Source organism: Diabrotica undecimpunctata, chromosome 1 (genome assembly GCF_040954645.1).
Source record: "Diabrotica undecimpunctata isolate CICGRU chromosome 1, icDiaUnde3, whole genome shotgun sequence".
Lineage (NCBI taxonomy): Eukaryota > Metazoa > Arthropoda > Insecta > Coleoptera > Chrysomelidae > Diabrotica > Diabrotica undecimpunctata.
Window position 1 is genome coordinate 89,204,500 of NC_092803.1, and position 20,701 is coordinate 89,225,200.

General features: G+C 31.1%; 1 protein-coding gene across 4 annotated transcripts in view; it reads right to left on the minus strand.

Moving 5' to 3' along the window:
* Nucleotides 1-12,699: 12,699 nt before the first annotated feature.
* Ythdf (YTH domain-containing family protein) overlaps nucleotides 12,700-20,701 on the minus strand; it is a 687,327-nt gene continuing 679,325 nt past the window's right edge. For all 4 annotated transcript variants that reach the window (XM_072545119.1, XM_072545102.1, XM_072545111.1 and 1 more), the window contains one exon: nucleotides 12,700-13,135. In XM_072545119.1, the coding sequence (XP_072401220.1) occupies nucleotides 13,085-13,135 (51 nt within the window). In that variant the 3' untranslated portion in view covers nucleotides 12,700-13,084. The remainder of the gene's footprint in view (nucleotides 13,136-20,701) is intronic.

Consider the following 20,701-nt stretch of genomic DNA (forward strand, 5'->3'; position numbering starts at 1 on the left):
AACATTTAAAAAGTATGAACAGATGCCTTAATTTAGTTGCTTGGACACCTATTCAAATTACACGATTTACAAAATAATTGGGAAAGGGAAGACTTTAGATGCGCCTTGTATAAAGAAAAAAATATCATTATGGTCTCTCATTGTGATATTGCGGATTTAATAGTATACTTAGCTAATAAAGTATTTAGTATTAAAATTATCAAAATTACTGGTACAGGTAAGCTAATTTCAAAAACTCTACATATAGTAGTTATAGTAGCTATGGAATCATTAAAAGAAATTTAGTCTTTATAGTAAAAGTAAAATATAGTAGTTAAGAAAATGAAAAGTTAACAGACACGAAATAACTATTTATAATTAGTGTGATAAAATGTAATTAAGAGGATATTATATTTGTAAAATATTAGACATAAATTGGGAAATCTTAAAGAGTCTCATGTATTATTTATAAATTGCATTAAAATATATAAAACAATTTATGCTGTTCTAATTTTAACACTTTAATTAATTTGAATTAAATTCTAACTTATATGTTTACTAAAAGAATGTAGTTTACTTAGTTTTCTGTTATATTCTGAATGTTATAGGAAACTATGTATTTTGGAGAAATTGTGATCAAAATGTTTCTTGTTTATGTTTGACTAACTACCATATTTTTTGGGACTAAACCACCATAATTATAATTAAAATTACTTATTTTTTGACGTCATGGCATTATGATTACAATTACTTAATTTTTGGCGTTTCTAATTCCAGTCCAATTATCGTTCTCAAAAACGGACAAAATATAATTTTTATTATAATATAGGTTATTTAGACTACTTTGAGAACGACTTCCACACTGGAAGTCGACCGACAAAAGATATAATTAATATAATTTTAATTACTGTGGTTTATTCCCAAAAAATATAGTAGGCAATGTAAAATTGCTTCAAAACCATAAAATTATTAGAATTGTAAATGGTTACACGAGTGAAACTCGAACAATAGGATTAAAAAATTAGAAAAGGTAAACGGAATAGATCGTATTCCATACTTTTACTAAGAAGTCAGTATAGAATTATCAAACCAACATGATCAAAATAACGGTCGAAAGAATTGTGTTGAAAAATAGCATTTATTTGAAGAAAACAAAATCCGCTGGAGTAAACTGTTCATCTTTCTAGCGAATTCAACACGTATATCAAACATTTAAAGAATTCAAAATTTGTAACTAATAAACACAGATCAAGTCCACAAAAAGAATTAATTTGTCAAAACCTATTCAAAAAGCATTTTCAGCAAGCCTTAGGAGATGCCTTCAAAGCAATAGCTTACTAAAACTAGCAATCGGTATGAGTTGGATATAAACGACAGAAAACTAAAAAAAGCAAATTACAATTATTAACAGTTGAAATAGGAGGGGTACACGCTTTTTACTATCTTACATCGGGTTGAGTGTTGCGCTTTAACAACTTTCAATAGAAAATTAAAACATTTGAATTGTGGCTCTTTAAATCTATAATAACATTTTCGTTGACAACGATAGAAGAAGATAGAAAGTATTAACATTTAAGTAACAACAAAATTAAACATGGACCAACAAGTTTAATCAATCATCACGAAAAAAAAAACTGAAAAAGTTGGTGTTTTAAATATATGCTTATTAATTGAAAGATTCGCATTATCTCAGTTAATAATAAAATGCAAGATTGACAGAACGCGACGGACCGATATCAAGAGATTCTATATGAAATAAACTTCAAAGTTAAATTTAACTTAAGATATATTTTGCCGAGTTTAAAATATACAAGCATGACAATATACAATCTTATATATCTCGAAAAATTTAGTAGATATGAAAAAGACCAAACTGTAACCAGAAAAAGAGGTGAAGTTCTTCCAAAAAATAAAATCTAATGCAAATCAACAAAGATAAAGAAGAAAATGCACAAGATTCGGTACATATAGGACAGCGTTTAAAAAAAAAATAAACAATACAAAATATATATATCAAAAGTAGAATAAAAATGGCAAGGTTGAGATTAATTTCAATTAAAATGATACTCTTTATCTATTCTCCAATTTGGTTCTTCTCTTCTACAGTATCATTTGGATACATATAATTTAAATTCGTGTAATGAAAAGATTAGGAGACCTTTGGCAGATGGCTATTCTAAACAGTACTCAAAATATCTGAACAGAGGATATACAAAAACGCTTTAAGGGAATAGATTTAGATAACAAACTCAACTCAATGAAACGAGGTGGATCACACATTATTGAAATTTCAAATTTTGTCGATATTTATCAGCGCGGATTACAGCAGCCAAAACAAAACAGAGCAAAAAAATTTATTAACAAACAAAAAAATTAATTTTACATATCAATTGAATTTTTTAATTTTCATTAAATTTTTTATTATATTAACTTTATCACTAATCAATTTATACGTTTTCCATAGATCGAATGTTAGCAACACCAAAAATAAAAATGTAGGAAAATAATAAAAGCAACAATCATAAGGGCTTCATAGTAACATTAAAAAATGCTGATATCTGCGTTTACTAATCTTCCTAATAACATGCAATTGAAAAGATACTGCAGTATAAATAATAGATGAAATGGGGATCATTTTCCGGGGTATATTGTATACAATACCGAAAACATTTCCATCATTTTATGAAAGCCATTAACATAAAAAATGAATAATTAATACATGGCAGGCATATAGTTCCAAAGGAAACCTGAATTATTTTTGTATGTAATTGCCACTGTAATGATAAACATTTGTATTTGTAGAATCCAAGTCGAAATTAAGAAATTGGAAAATAATAATAACCTATTGTATGCTATATGTTACGTAAATCTGTAACATTGGTAGGCTTGATAGTAGGACCCCTACTTATTTGATGTAAAAATGCAAAAATTTCAGCTTAATTCTTACAACTGATTGGAAACTAATATAGTTATAGTTATTTAACTACTAGTCAACCTTTGTTACTTTACGTAAATATTGGAGATTTTATATTCATAATTGATCATCAAATATAGTGACACACCGTCTGATTTCAGGATGTTATGTAAAAATGAGTAATGTTACAATTGTTAGAATTCGACGGAAAAAGAATGAAGGTACCTACATATATTGAAGGCGCTTTTTTAACAATAGAAAAAATATAACCTGTTTCAAATAAACATTTATCAAATATAAACTCCTGGACAAAATTAACGCACCACTCATATTTTTCTCAATAATCTATATTTATTAATAATTTACTGTACGACAAGTTGCCTATGAACCTTGTTTGACAGTGACAGTTGTTATGTAAGCTAATAATAGTCCTGTTTTAACAATAATTTGTATTAAACTTCGTTTTAGACTAAAGATGAGTTAAACTTTTCATAAAAAGTGCCGATTAAGGCAAAGTGCTCGTGAGAAACAAGCTTTTTATTGTGATATTTTTCATCATATACTTGTTTAGAAGTTGATTTGCATAAAAATCAAATAAAAAAATGAACCGACAAAGAAATTTGTCAATGGAGGAGGCAGTGCGAGCATCGACTCTCCTAGATGAAGGATATTCAACGCGATACATTGCAGGTTTGTTAGGAAGACATCATTCCAGCATCAGTCGCAAGGTGAGGCAATATAATGAAACAGGGTCGTACCATCGAAGACCAGGGCAAGGGCGAACTTGCACTAATCAAATTGATGATCGTTTTCTGAGACAACGTGCTCAGAGATAGGAGAGTCACCAGCAATTTGCTAAAAAATGGACTAGCAGATGTTCGAAATGTCGCAATATCGTCTCGAACAGGTATAAAACGTTTACATGAAGCAGAATTGAGTAACAGGAAATCGGCCAAAAACCCTTGCTTACCAGAGAACACAGGGTTCAGAGATTGAATTTTGCAAGATTGCATCAAAATTGAACCATCGATGATTGGAAACGAGTTCTTTTCTCTGAAGAGACTAGAGTAAGCCTAACAGCTCCAGATGGTCGTGAGCGTGTCTGGCGAAGGCGAGAATAAAGGTTTGTCAGCTGCAATATCTCTCCTAAAGTACCTTTTGGTGGTGGCTCTAAAATGTTTTGGGGGGGAATTTGTTTTGAAGCTCGTACGGAGTTGATCCCCATACGTATGAGGTCTATGAATGCCCATTATTACTTAGACCACATTATTGCCAAACATGTAATGCCTTTTGCTCCGTTTCTTTGGCCCAATTTTTTATTCATGTAAGACAACGCTCGTCCTCATGTGGCTCGACAGGTTATTGGCTACATAAATGATGTTGATATTCCATTATTAGACTGGCCACCTAACAGTCCGGACATGAATCCTATAGAGCATCTATGGGACTATCTCAAAAAAACGATTCGAAGTCGTAGACTCCCTATTGCCAATCACAACCAACTCATTGAGGCCGTTATTGAAGAATGAGAGAATATTCCGCCAGCTTTTGTTGAGCATTTGATATCAAGCATGCTTCGACGCATAAATGCAGTCATAAGAAGTAGAGAAGGGCCTACATGGTATTAGTGTTGACCCAGATGCATTTGATTGTTGATGTTACTTTACTGATTTTTTTCTTTTTGCAATTTGGAGTTATGCTAGCTTATCTACGCTTTTCCGGCAAAAACAAATTTTTAAAGAAACAATTAGGCAAATTAAGGTCATGATAAAGTCGTGTTGGATTTATTTGTAGGTATTTATTATTATTTCAATGTAACTTAGTTTTATTTTGTGTTCATATTGAAAATATTTAGATTAATTAAAGTGGTGCGTTAATTTTGTCCAGGAGTTTATATATATATATATATATATATATATATATATATATATATATATATATATATACATATATATATATATATATATATATATATATATATATGAGCAATATTTTGTAGGGGGGGGGGGGGGTTGAGCGGATTTTTACCAAATTCTAGTTGTATATCATTGTATCTTAAAAAGTAGCCCATAGCTATGCTTTAGTCCTCTAGGTAGCCCTGAGCCTAAAATATGCCCATCGAAGGATCAACAATAACCCTTTTTACCCTATATGTAAAGAGCTATATCGGAGCCCAGTGGACCGATTTTAATCCACAGTAACTCATTCTTTTTTTGTTATAATGTTAACTTTTTGATGAAATAATTTACAAAACTGCAAAAAAAAGTTTTATTCTATAGGTCAAGAAAATGAAAAAAATTCAAAAAAAAATTATAATTAGACATTGTTTTATACATAGAACTACCCTCACCTAAATTTTTATGCAATTTAAGATTGTTAAGAAAAAGTACTATCAGTTTACAAATGATAAAAAGTGCGATTTAGAAAAACTGGTTATTTTTAAACAGCTGTATCTTCTAATCTACTAAATGCAGTTTTCTTTGCTAATTCTTGTTTGAAAGGTATAAAAAATACTTTTATCGGTCTCCAAAAATTTTTTCCTTGTTTGGTTAAATTTGGACAATTGAAAATCATAAAATTTTGTAAGTTTTCTTTTCGTTCTTCTTGACCTATGAAATAAAACATATTCTTGCGGTTTTGTAAATTGTTTCATCACAAAGTTAAGATCATAAAAAAAATGTGACCTTGTGAGTTAAAATCGGTTTACTGGGCTCAGAGATAAAGTCTACAAGGAAACTAAGTTCCTGTAACTGGCTGTAACTACCATGTATCACAAAAAATTGTTAAAACCATTTATAAAAGGTATACAATTAATTAATTAATTATATACCTTTTATAGAGGATTTTAACAAATTTTTTTCCGCGATAAAGCTCTTCAAATATAGGGTAAAAGGGGTCAAGCTCAATTTTTAGGCGGTCAGAAAAAATAGACATTGTTCTATACATATAATTTATGCACATTGAGATTGATAAGAAAAAGTGCTATCAGTCTACAAATGATAAAAATGCGCTATTCAAAAAAACTGGCTATTTTTAAAACTTTGTATCTTCGAATCTACTAAAGGGATTGTAATTTACCAATGCTCGTTTGAAAGGTATTTAAAAAATACTTTAATTTACCTGTTTCTACAATTTCTTTTCTCGTTTGGTTAAATTTTGACAACTAATTGAAAATCATAATATTTTTTAGTTTTCTTTTCGTTTTTCTTGACCTATACAATAAAAATAGCTACAGGCTACTTTTTAAAGTACAGTAATATACTAAAATTTGGTAAAAATCCGCGGGAGCTCTACAAAAGTGGTAGAAAAGTAAAAATATTGCTCTTTCTCTCTCTCTCTCTCTCTCTCTCTCTCTCTCTCTCTCTCACACACACACACACACACACACACACACACACACACACACACACACACATATATATATATATATATATATATATATATATATATATATATATATATATATATATATATATATATATTTATATATATATATATATATATTTATATATATATATATATATATATATATATATATATATACAGATTTGAACAAATTTTTACGGAACATAGGATTTTTAATATAATAACTCAGATCCCCAGATTTGCAATTAACCAGTGTTAATTTCAATACAACGTCGCGATTCATCTCTTCAGCTCTCTAGTCGATTTTCTCCTACCGTACCTTCGCAAACGATCATCGTCAAGTCAATTCAGGCCGCGATGCCGCCAGTGTAAGTGTAAAAACGGAACACAGCTAGAGTGCATGTCAATTCGCCAAAAACTTACATATTTAAATGTTGATATGGAATTAAAAATATTATTTAACTAAAAAAAGTAGATTTCTAAAAATAAAAAGTAATTTCAAAAATAAAATAATAATAATAACACTCTTTTTAATTCGAAAATATAAACAATATTTGGAATAATAAATGTATTTAAGTATAAATTTAATAATTCAAATAATACCTAATAAACACAAACAAAATTGATGTTAATAAAACATTATTATTATCTTCACAAAACCGGACTTTTAAGAAAAATTGGTAGACGGAACAACACTGTCGACGTGCCACTACAAACCGCAGATGGGAGGCAATCCAATGGAACAAATAAATAAGTTACAAAACATTATATTGACGTTATAAGTTATATTGAAATTTACACTGGTTAATTGCAAATCAGGGAATCTGAGTTATTGTATTAAAAATCCTATGTTCCGTAAAAAAATTCCAAATGTATATATATATATATATATATATATATATATATATATATATATATATATATATATATATATATATATATATATATATATATATATATATATGTTTAGATAGGGCCTTAGTGACTATTAATACATATAGAATGTTGCAGAGAAGAGACTGTTAATTCTATAGTAGTAGCGTCCTCAATGTATATTTTGATAAAGAGTTAAATAAACTCAAAAGCTCAGAAAACCTTAAAGAGTTTCACTTTAAAGGATGATTACAAACCCAAACTATATATATATATATATATATATATATATATATATATATATATATATATATATATATATCTAGGTAAATGACATTTTTGTTTGATTTATTTAGGAATTATGGTAATCGCAATACGTTATATTTTATAGAGGGAATTCTTAATGTAAAATCTTTAGCTGAATAAGTTAAAATAAACAATTATTATGACAGTATTATCAATATTATAAGGTTTAAAGATAAAATTAATAGTAGAGGAATGAGAAAGAATGAGACATAGAACAAATAGAGTTTTATTTCCCACAGACCGATTGCTGATACTATAAATCAATATATAAATATATATATATATATATATATATATATATATATATATATATATATATATATATATATATATAAAGAATTAAACGTTAACATTCTGGTTCATTATATATATATATATATATATATATATATATATATATATATATATATATATATATATATATATATATATATATATATATATATATATATAATTATAATTTGTCCAAATTATTTTCGACAGTACTCTGTTTAATAACAGTAGTTTATAGTATCAGCAAATCGGTCAGTAAGAAATAAAACTCTATTTGACTTAGGTCCCAATATTTTGTCATTGTGACTTATTCAGGACAAAGATGTAAATTTATTAGAATTACTAGATATTAACAAAGCGAATATTTCATTACTTACAACTAAAAAATAAAAATTTAGAATTCGCCAACATATCTAAATGATTTTGACATATTTAGGAGTTATGGTATCTGCAATATATTATATTTTTATAGAGTGAAGTCTAAGATTGAACAATTTTTAATAAATAAATTGTGAAAAAGAGGAAGTATTATTGATATTTTAAGGTGAAAAGATGCAATTAATATTAAAGAAACGGGAAAGGATCATGAGCATCTTAAATTGATCTATAAAATGTAATTGTTGGTACGTAGTTAGTTATTGTAAGACTGATACTAAAACATGGAATAAAATTGTAGGTAGAGTAACTAAAAGATTTTGTTTTTTAAAGATTGGAATCTATCATGCCATATGTTACTTAGAATACATTTAGTATATATTTAGTCCTATCATGTACCTTAGTAGACCACCACTTAAAGACAGGACATAAATTTGACTTTAAAAATGTAAAAATGAGCGATGTGCGAGTCTTTATTGACAGCAATCTTTCAAAACCCCGTGGTTACCCGCTATCAACTTGACCTCCTTTGAGGGTGATTATGATAATTGATTGATCTTTAGAGATACATTTAATTCTATCATACATACCAACACGAACTTTCCAACATTCAGAAATTCCATTATCTAAGATTATCCTTACAAGGTATTGCCACAGAAACAATACGTAACCTGGACATTCCTGAGGCAACATGTGAAACTACATAGGAATTACTAAAAGACAGATTCGAAAACAAATATCTTCTTGTTAATAATCATATTAAAAATTATTTAACTTACCAAATGTTTCAAAAAATTCACATCATGATTTACGCACTTTACTTGATGGTTTCCACAGACATTTACGCTCTCTTGAGTCCTTAAACTTAGACACAACATCTTGGGATGCCCTTATCATATATCTAATCACCACAAAACTAGACAATGCTACACACAAAGAATGGAAACTATCAATTAAAGACGACAAGATCACATTACCCACTTTGAGTAACTTAACTGAATTTCTAAAAGGCAAATGTAGAGTCTTAGAATTTATTAATAACCAAGAAGAAAAATCTCGTCCCAAATTTCCATCTACAGGCAATCCCAAGTGCAGGAATTTCTGGTCAACTAATAATTCTTCCAACTGTTCTTTATGTAAACAAAAAAATCTAATTTACACTTGTCCTGAATTTTACAAATTAGAAAAATCATTAAGACATAATGAAGCAAAACGCTTATGACTTTGCATAAATTGTCTGCGTAGTGGTCATTTCACTAAGGAATGCAAATCTTCCGGGTGTCGTAAATGTGGGAAAATACACCACACACTTTTACATTTTCAAGGTAACTCACAAAAGCTTATTAAAACCAGTAATCAAACCATCAGCAGTTTACCTTGCTCAAGTCCAGGTATATCAGAAGGCTCTAATGCACTGACAGCACGTAACATTTCGTTTGAGCACAACTCTACTCCTTTGCTATCAACTATAAAAAGAAACATCTTTGACAAATCAGGTAACGAATACGAGGCTCGTGCGCTTCTAGATAACGGCTCGGAAAGTAATTTCATTTCCCAGCGCCTATTAAATCTTTTAAGGTTCCCTACAACCAAAACACATTTTTCTATTTCTGGTATAAACCAAACAAATTCTATTGTAAGCTACACAATATCAGTAAAATTTAAATCCAAAACTTTGAACTTTTCTCAAGTAATTTCTTGATTAGTACTTCCGGAAATTGCAGGAAATTTACCTTCTGTCACATTCGATAAGAAATCACTTAATATTTCTTCTAATATTACTCATCTCTATTTGATCTTCTTATCGGTGCAGACATATTCTGAAATTTAATTTGTATTAGTCATATTAAATTACCATCTGGACAACCGAAGTTTCTTCAAAAAACCAAACTCGGATAGATTATCTTAGGTCCATTATTTCCAAACAATACCCTTGCAGCCAGAACTACATGCCATTGGTCGACCATAAACAATTTGAGCATTGAAGATCAACTTTAAAAATTTTGGGAAATTGAAGAATGAAAAAAACAAAATTTTTTTCCAACGAAGAACTTTCTTGTGAAAATCACTTCTTAAAAACGACCTCTCTTAATTCTTCTGGTAGGTTTGTAGTATCACTTCCCTTGAAATCTTCCGTCGACAATCTAGGCGACACTAAGACTACAGCAACAAAAAGATTTTATTCTCTCGAAAAGAAGCTTAATGCGAATTTTGAATTAAAAGATGATTACACTCGATTTATCGATGAATATTTATCCTTACACCGTATGTCCGTTTCACCCTTTGAAACCATAGGATCTGAGTTCTTTCTTCCTCATCATTGTGTCTATAGAGGCAATAAAATTCGTGTTGTTCTTGACGGTTCGGCCAATACAGATTCAGGTTTTAACCTGAACGACATTCTTATGGTTGGACCTAATTTAAAAGATGATCTTTTTACTATCATCTCACGTTTTCGTAAACATAGTTTTGTACTAACAGCCGATATAGAAAAGATGTATCGACAAATACTGATAAAGGAGGAAGAACGCTCCTTACAAAAGATCATATGGCGATCTGATCATACAACAAACTCTCTCGAAACTTATACTTTATTAACCACCGTAAGTTAAGGTATTGCTTCTGCTAGTTTTCTTGCCACTAGATTTTCCCGACATATCTTCTATAATTTTACGGGACTTTTATATCGACGATCTTGACACAGGTGGTTCTACAATAGAAGCAGTCAACGCACCTATTTTAAACTTTGACGATCAAAATAATGTTTCCTTGGAAATTGGAGCTGACGATACTATCAAAACTTTGGGTTTATTGTGGAGTCCAAAATCTGACACTTTCCATTTCAATGTTCAACCTATAGAGCACAAGTGTAAAGTTACAAAGAGACTTATTCTTTCCACTATATCGAAAATATTTGATCCACTAGGTTTGCTTTCGGCTGTAACTATAGCAGCTAAAATTATTCTCCAAGGTTTGTGGAAATTAAAAATTTCCTGGGACGAAGTCGTTCCCATGGATATCTTTACGAAATGGGTTACCTATCAGACTCAACTTTAACATACTAATAACTACATTTAATCAGTTACAAATTTCTAAGCATGTAATTTGTACAAACTACAAGTCAATTTAACTACACGGTTTTTCAGATACATCCACCACTGCATTTATATTCGTTCATCTGAAAACTTCGAAAATTTTCATTGTCATCTACTTTGTTCCAAAACCAGAGTAGCTCCTTTAAAACATATCCTCACGGTACCGCGCCTAGAACTTTGGAGCTTACTTGCTAACTGAGTTGATAGACAAGGTAAAACAACAGATGCAATTAGATTTCGAAGAAATCACTTACTGGTGCGACTCCACTATTGTTCTAGGATGTACCTTCGTTGGTGCAAAAAATGAGCTTGTCAAATTTTTTGACACCTCTTGTTCAACTATTAGAGACAATTTAACTACCGAAGGTATCTATTGGCAGTTTATTCCGCCACGATCACCTCACTTTGGAGGAGTTTTCCAAGATCACTTGGGAGGCGGGAGTAAAATCTGTGAAATTTCACCTAAAGCGTGTCATTGGCAATATAATTCTTTCATATGAAGAAATTTCCACTGTTTTATGTTAAATTGAAGCTTGCCTAAACTCACGACCACTCTCACCAATGTCTAACGACCCTTCCGACTTACTTCCTCTTACTCCAGCACACTTTTTAATTGGATCAACATTGACCGCAATTCCTGAACGGAATTTCTTAGATGTCCACTGAAAAAAAACTGGACTGAACCGTTAAGATGGTGCCTGGGTAGAGTGACTCAATTACATGCGGGTAGTAACGAAATGGTTCGTGCAGTGACAATTAAAAATAACAGAGGTTGTTTCAAGCGACCAATGACAAAACGTGTGCGTTCTACGCACAGATCAGTAACTTCAGCTTCAGTGAAACAAACAGTGAAAGAAACTTTTAACTCAACTCAATTACTTGTTGAACTCCTGTAGGCGTTCAAGGGAGGCGGCTTAAATGTTAAAACTTTCTAGCAACCCCGTATGATACACTTTCAGTTAAGTTATACCCGACCTTCATTTTACACCCCTCGAGAGCGGCTCCAGGTAGTTGTGGACAGAAGAAGGTCGACCTTCAGAGAGTTTCATCACATCAGCGTTAGGATAAGGACGCTATTTTTAAATTTCTCGTTTATAAAATATTTTACATGTGCTTTTTTTCTACAATACAGTTTAGTTTGAGCGATTTGTTTTTGTATTATTACACAACGTGAAATTCAAACAATATTTAACTTACATCCCCTACGTTGTGTGTTGGCGAATTTTAAATTTCTTCTTTTTTGGTAATAAAATATTCACTTTGTTAACATCCCATAATTCTAATACACTCACAGTTTTCTCCTGAAGAAGTCACAAAATAATGACGAAATATTGAGACCTAAAAAAATAGAGTTTTATTTCTTACTGGTCGATTTGCTGATACTATAATAAACTACTCTATATATACAATTAGTTCGTTTTGTTATTTTTTTTAAATGAAATAAAAATGATGTTTTTAATGAATGATAATGAACTTTAGCGTGGAAAGGGATTTAAGATTTAGTTAAATATGTATAACTTCATAAGTATATGCTGACATTTATTTCTGTTATTAAAAAATGTTTTACAACTGAATGTAAGTATCACAATCTGAAAGTTGTCGTCAGAGGCTAAAATTTCGAACCTCTGTAGAAAAATAATATTGATCTACATGTACCAGTCACATAGAAATAATTATCATAACATAATTCATATATAAAAGATGAAAATGTACGAAAATTATGTTTTAATTTATTAAAATACCCCGGGAAATGAACAACGATTGGATTATTTATTATATGAATGATTTGTCCATAAAAATTGTTAAAAAGCCGATAATAGGAATAACTCTATAGTAAACACAGCAGCCATAAACAGTGGTTATGGTGGTTGTGTTTAGTTTATTTTAATATTTCTTCTATACATTAGTTTCTGCTTCCTCCACGGCCACATCGTCCTCGGTTACTTTCGCGATCCTGTAAAAAAAATGTTCAAAATGAGTGACTACATAATTATATAATACTTAAGTCGTTTTGTAAATTTTTACTTATAAATAATATGCTGCATGAGGAAAAATCAATTTCCATATATTAGGTGTCGATCTACAGACAATTTATACAATTTTAAAAGGTTGTGACAAGTACTCTGTAGATAAAAATTTTTTGTTTCGTAAAGTGTGTATTTATAATTCGACAATACAGAGAGATAAATGATTACGGTGCAATCGAACAGTAATGGAGCCCAATAATTCAATTAAAATTTAAAATTTATGAAATCCACAAGGAAAATAATTCCTGCAGCTGGCTGTATACCACGTATCACAAAAAAAGAGGTTGAATCTTTGTAAATGGGTATATTTTATAAAAACCCTTAAAAGGGCTACATCAAAAACACGAACGTTTTCGGAACAACAGTTCCATCATCAGGTCAAAAATACCTAAAATAAGTATAAACCATTTAATTGAAGCAAACATGGTTTAAAATTTTGACTAAGGTTAAAAAAGCAAAATGGTTATACTTACAGGTTACCATGCCTGAGCCACCAAATATTAGGGTAAAAACCCTTTAAAATATATATAGTTACAAAAGATTGTACATAATGTTATTAATATTATTTGATGGTTAAAATTTTAATTAAATTTTACTTCAGGTAACATACACCCATGCTTTAAGTGAGTTCCAGTGTCCGGAGAGTAAACCTCTTCAAACGGACTTCAGCTGGTAACTGATCGACAAGATACCCATGAACGGTGTCGAAAACAAAATGTCAATGTACCATGAAACAATATTAGTTAAACATAGCATTACTACAGCCAAAAGATTCAAAACTTTGATGATGTTAAAAATGATAACAGCAATCCAGGTGTTGGAATTTAAAAAATTTTAATTATTTAATATTGGATATAAAAGATGTAAAATTACTGATGTTATTAAAGGTCATGTTTAAGAGAATGACGTATGCATTAGGCCAGTATTCGTTGGACAGTTAACAGGTGAACATCGTTCGATAAATCTGTGCCGGGTCCTTAACTAGTGCTATTATCAAATTAATAGGTATTTAATTTGAAAATAAACCAACCGATCTTCAAAAAAGGTAGGATCTAATTATTTATTATTATGAGTGAATCGGGGGGTGGTGTTGAGCCACCCCAGAATAATATATCATTAATGGATACGGAAGACAAAAGGTATATTAATTTAAATAACAGATATAAAGTAAATGATTCAGGGTATTATAATGTCTTTGTAGAATCTACAGACAAAAACTTGTCCCGTTTATCACCAGTAGGTGTCGGTCATTATCTATTTAAAAACCAATATTTTAAACACGATGTACTAGACATTAAAACTGTTGGCAGAAATAAGGTAAAAGTAATTTTTAGAACTTATACTTGCGCAAATTCTCTAATTGAACATGAGCTTATTAAGGATAATAAACTTGTAGCGTATATTCCATCATTTTTTACTCAAAAGAAGGGAATTATTAGGGAAGTCGATACGTTTTTGGATGAAAAGTATATTTTAGAAAATATTGTTTCAGATAAAAATGTTGTCGAAGTAAAAAGGTTAAAACGGAAAATAATTGATTCGGATAATGAAACAATTCTTGTACCTCGCCAGATGGTCATTTTGACATTTGAAGGAAATAGCATTCCTAAGACTGTTAATTTAGACTTGGTTAGGTTTAATGTTGAACAATATATATATCCGGTTGTTCAGTGTTTTAATTGCTTTCGTTTCGGTCATACTGCTCGGCAATGCAAATCAACATCAAATCGTTGTAAAAAATGTAGTCAAACTCATGATAATAATGAAACATGCACTAACTCTCTATTTTGTTTACATTGCAACTCCACTGAACACAACTCACTCTCTAAACAGTGTCCTGCATTTAAACACCAATACAAAATAAAATCAATAATGGCTTTAGAAAACACTACCTTTAAAGAGGCAGAAACCATAGCTAACAATCCTTCATACGCCAAGGTAACTACAAATAATAGATTCGATATCCTCAATACTATACAAAATTTCCCCGCCTTAACCCCTAACATCCCTGAAGGTACAAATCAAAATCAATCCTATGTACCTACCATTAAAAAAACAAGAAACAAGCGTAAAGCTATCTCTCCTACTGCGATCAAAAAGACACCAACTTTCCCAAGATTTCCCAATGCTACAAACACCTCATCCCAACCTATAATCCCTAATCCCTACAGGGACGAGTTTATGGCGTATAAAGAAAAAATAGAATGTAAAATAATCAATGAAATTCCAGCCTTGATAGAAAATATCATCAAGACAATTAACCCTAAAATATTTTTACCTAACTTACAAAAAAATACAAAAGAAGAAATTGAAAAAATGTTGAACAACCTAACAGATATTGAAAGCGATGGGGAACAACAGGACATTTAACATACTGCAGTGGAACTGTCAATCTATAAATAAACATAAACCTAGTTTACTTAATTATCTCGAGCACAATGTTGTTGATGTCATTCTGCTTAATGAAACATGGCTTTCTAAAAATAAAAATTTTGGTTTAACAGGTTACAACGTTATCAGAAGCGATAGACCTGATGGTTACGGTGGTGTAGCCATCCTCATATCAAATAACCTTTGTTTTACTGAAATTAATGTAAAGAAAAACTTTAATAAAGGTATTGAAACGTGTGCAGTTTTTATAGAACAAATTAAATTGGTAATCGTTTGTATTTATAAACCACCCAAAGTAATAGTTAATAATAGAGATTGGGAAAAGCTTTTAACTCAATTTAGTGGTAGGGTTGTCATTGGTGGGGACTTCAATGGACACCACAGTAGGTGGGGTTCCTTGAAGGATTCCGCTCAGGGCAAGTGTATAGTAGACGCGCTAGATAACAGTAATTTAGTTCTGCTAAACGACTGTAGACCGACCAAAGTAACAAGACCTAATGAACTTCCATCAATGGTGGATCTATCCCTTGTTACACCAAATCTAATTGGATACACCACATGGGATCCTGTTCCCGATACTCTGGGTTCAACTCACTTACCTATAGTAATCACTATCGACTTGGACTATCACCCATGTACAATAATTCCTTCATCTAAATGGAAAGAGTCTTCAGCAAACTGGAATATCTTTAAAGGTCATATAGAAAAAACATTATCCGAAAATATAACCGATAATATCACTTCAGCGGAACGTTTTGACTTCCTGTTAAAGACAATTGACGATGCTGCCTCGATTTCTATGAATATCAAAAATTCCTTTCAGCCAAAATCTCGAATTCCAGTCTGGTGGGATTATGAATGCAAAAATATGATCATTTCACGAAAAGTTGCTTACAAAAGATACATTGAAGCATCAAATTTTGAAAACTATATTAAATACAAACAAATTCAAGCCAAAAGTAAACTCCTCTTTACAAACAAACAAAAAAGTTCGTGGATTAACTTTGTAAATACTTTAAACAAAAATACTCCCATCAGTAAAATTTGGAATTTTGTTAATAAACTAGTGAATAAAAATTACCGTACAAGACGATATCCCCTGCCAAATGAACTAATAGAAGAGTTGCTCGACAAATTTGCTCCGCCATATGTTGACCTTCCTATTCAGGATAACAGTAAAACTTGTAAATACAATATTTTCCAGGAAAGTTTTGATATGATAGAATTTGAGGCTGCACTCAAGTCTTCAAAGTCCTCGGCTCCGGGGCGCGATCAAATTACTTATAACATAATATATGAATTACCTCTTATAGCTAAACAAAGTTTACTAACAATTTTCAACGATTGGCTTTTCAATGGAAGATATGTGGATCATATGAAAGAAATAGTTATTTGTTTAATTCTTAAACCTAATAAAGATAAAACACTCTCCTCTTCTTACAGACCGATATCATTAATGTCTTGCATATGCAAGACATTTGAAAGACTTATTAAGACTCGATTAGAATGGCTTATAGAACATTATAGTATCCTTCCAAGTACACAATATGGATTTAGGGCTAGTGTTGGTACACTGGATGCAATATCACATTTAGTTACCGACATTCAAATAACGTTTTCCAGAAACAATTATCTTGCTTGTTTGTTTTTAGACCTAAAAGGGGCATATGATTCTGTTAATTTAACCATTTTACACAAAAAACTATATGATATAGGATTACCTCAAAATATAGCGACTAATATTTTTCATCTTTATAATAATCGTGTTATATATATTAAAGATCATTTAAACCAACTACACGGTCCTAGAATTGCTCATACAGGTCTTCCACAAGGATCAGTTTTAAGTCCGTTATTGTTCAACATATTTTCAGCAAGTATTCATGGCATTTTTGACAACACAATCAATTGCATCCAATACGCTGATGACATATGCATCTATACAGAGCGTAACTCGTATACTGACTGCCTGGAGGCTCTGGAATTCATCATGCAAAACGTTAATAACTGGGTAAAAAATCATGGACTGACCATTTCCCCTGACAAATCAGCCACAATGATATTCACTAGACATAGGATTCGTACGCCTGACAAAATAAAGTTGTCTGGATATGATATACCTATTGTCAAAGAATACAAATATCTTGGCATTCTTCTTGATCCCAAACTCTTATGGTCAAAACATGTGGAATATATAAAAAGTAGGTGTGAAAAAGGTATTAATATTCTTAAACGTGTTACTAATCGAAGATGGGGTGCTGACCCCAAAGTTGCATTGATGTTTTACAGAGCCTACGTGCGATCTATTGTAGACTATGGTTGCATTCTGTATGGTGCCGCCAGTAACACACACTTATTAACTGTAGACCGCATTCAGTTTAAATGTCTAAGAATATGCTTGGGCACCATGAAGTCTACTCCTTGCCATGTACTACTTGCTGAAAGTAATGAAATACCTCTTCAAAATCGTCGAGAAATTATGGCAATTAAACATATCCTGAAGCTAAGATTAAATAATAATAATCTACTTAGTCAACTGTATGAGTTATCTATTGAAAACCTCTCAAATAAATACTGGCGCATAAAAAATTCTCCTCCACTTGCTGATGCTTTCTTAGAAACTAATGAGTATCCTAATATCTATGGCAAAGAAAAAAGATTACCAATATATAAAGCTAATTTTCAGGTAACATTAAATAAACCAAAAGTCATTATACCAAAGTACACAGAATTCCCACAAATAAACTTTGTCTTACTTAGATCCATATTGAGTGACTATAATGATCACGTAATAATGTATACCGATGGTTCCAAAAAAGAGGATGGTGCCACAGGTTGCGCAGTTTACATTCCACATAAAAGCGAATCCTTGAAAATTAAACTTCCATCACATTGTTCAATATATACTGCTGAAGCGGTAGCTATCGAAAAAGCATTAGATTGGCTAGATTCACACAATTTAAATAAAGCAGTAATATTATCAGATTCATTATCGGTCATTAAAGGATTAAACTCAGATATGACTCAACATAAAAGAAATAATATTCTTTGTGCTATTAAAAATAAAATATATAGTAAAGATATTACAGTTATTTGGGTTAAAAGTCATATAGGTATCGAGGGAAATGAACTGGTTGACCAGCTTGCTAAAGATGCGACTCATGTTGGACTCTATATTCCCATATTTACATTGGAGGACTTACAACAACATTATTATAACAAAATTTTTATAAATTGGAAAGAAAAATGGAAAAACATAGCAACGAATTCAAATAACAATATTATACTATCCACCCTACCCTACCACAAGATGTTGACTATATTTTCAAATATGCAATGCCAAAGAAGTTGACAGCCACAATTACTCGACTGAAAACTAATCACGGTGCATTCCCAGCTCACTTGGCTAAGTTAAATATTATCCCTTCTGGGGTATGCTCATGCGATAATATATCACAATGTGACATCAACCATATTCTTTTTAAGTGCGATAAACATAGGTATGAAACAGATCAGCTGTATTCAAAACTATCAGAACTTAAAATTCAGACTCCCATAAACATCACCCATTTACTCTCCTTAGATAGTAGAGAAGTATACGAACTAATATGTAACTTTTTATTTAAAGTTGGTTACATTATTTAAAAACTAATATCTTACATTACAATTCTGTGGCTAAAGGACTAGTTTCCAAGCCAACTCACCAAACACACACACACACACACACACACATATGCATTAGGCAGCTTATATTACTCTTTGTCGTATGGAGTGTGGTCTAAAAAGTGTAATTTATAACAAATTAGCTTAGATATATGGGATTGTTCTTTTATGTTGCTCACATCTAGGACAAGGTAAAATTGAATAGTATATATTTGTAGCTAATGTAAGACTTCGTATTTAAATGAAATTGTTTAATACCGCTCGTATGGTAAAAAGGTTAATATAAGTGCGTCCAATAAATTGAGAAAAGGGTTAGAAATCTTCCGGCTGAAGGAATTAAAGTTATAACATATGGAATTAATTTAAAATTGAAAAGGCTGAGCTCCTCAGAGACTTGATAAGAATAAAAGTAAAGGAAATGACTAAAGAATAAAGGGGAGGGGGTTAAAGGAAAATAAATGAGTTAATCAACAAATTAGAGATAACAGAGGTCCTCCATGCTTACAGCATCTAGCACCCTGAACAAAATATATTTTGGTTGTATTAAATTCGATATATTAAATCCTGAAATTGAAGTGCTGTACTAAGTTGTTGACTAAGAGAGGGAAGCAATGGTTGATTAAGGATTTTGGTAAAGTGGGAAATAGTGAATTCTGATAAATTGTTGGGTTATGTTTAAATGGTTACTGAGTTTAGAACTAATGAGTGGATGGTAGATATATGAAATGACAGAGAAATAGCAAAAGAAAGAAGAATGGACAGGAATATGACGTAAACGTGAAGAGTGTAAAAATGATGAAATAGTGAGGTATGATAGATGTGGATGGTTATAAAGTTAACAATAGGGTCGGAAAAATTGGGAGGGAGGGTTGTGACAATAGTGTAAAGAGAATGGTTGTTTAAAGGAGCAACAATTGTTGAAAAGGATTAAGGTGTTGACGTTTATAGAGGAAGGTCAGGTAAAGAAGATGAGGCAAATTTGGGAAGTGTGGGCTATGAGAAGAGTTGTCGGTGTAAGGGTTGAAAGTCACGGTTGAAAGATACATGGCGATTAACGCAGTTGGGGCTTCTTTGCTTTTCTTTGACTATTTCCAAATCTTCATATAGATCTAATTTTAGAAAATTTTTTTGAGGGATATTATGTAACAAAGAGACGTCTTCTGGGATGTTGAGGGTATGTTTATGTTGTGCGAGATGTTGTGAGAAGGTGGAAGTGTTCTCTTTTTTAGTGTGTTCTAGGGAACGGGAAGTTAGTGATCTACAGGTTCTACCTATATATGTAGCATCACAATCAGAGTACTGTAATTTGCACACAACCTTTTTACCATACGAGCAGTATTAAACAATTTCATTTAAATACGAAGTCTTACATTAGCTACAAATATATACTATTCAATTTTACCTTGTCCTAGATGTGAGCAACATAAAAGGACAATCCC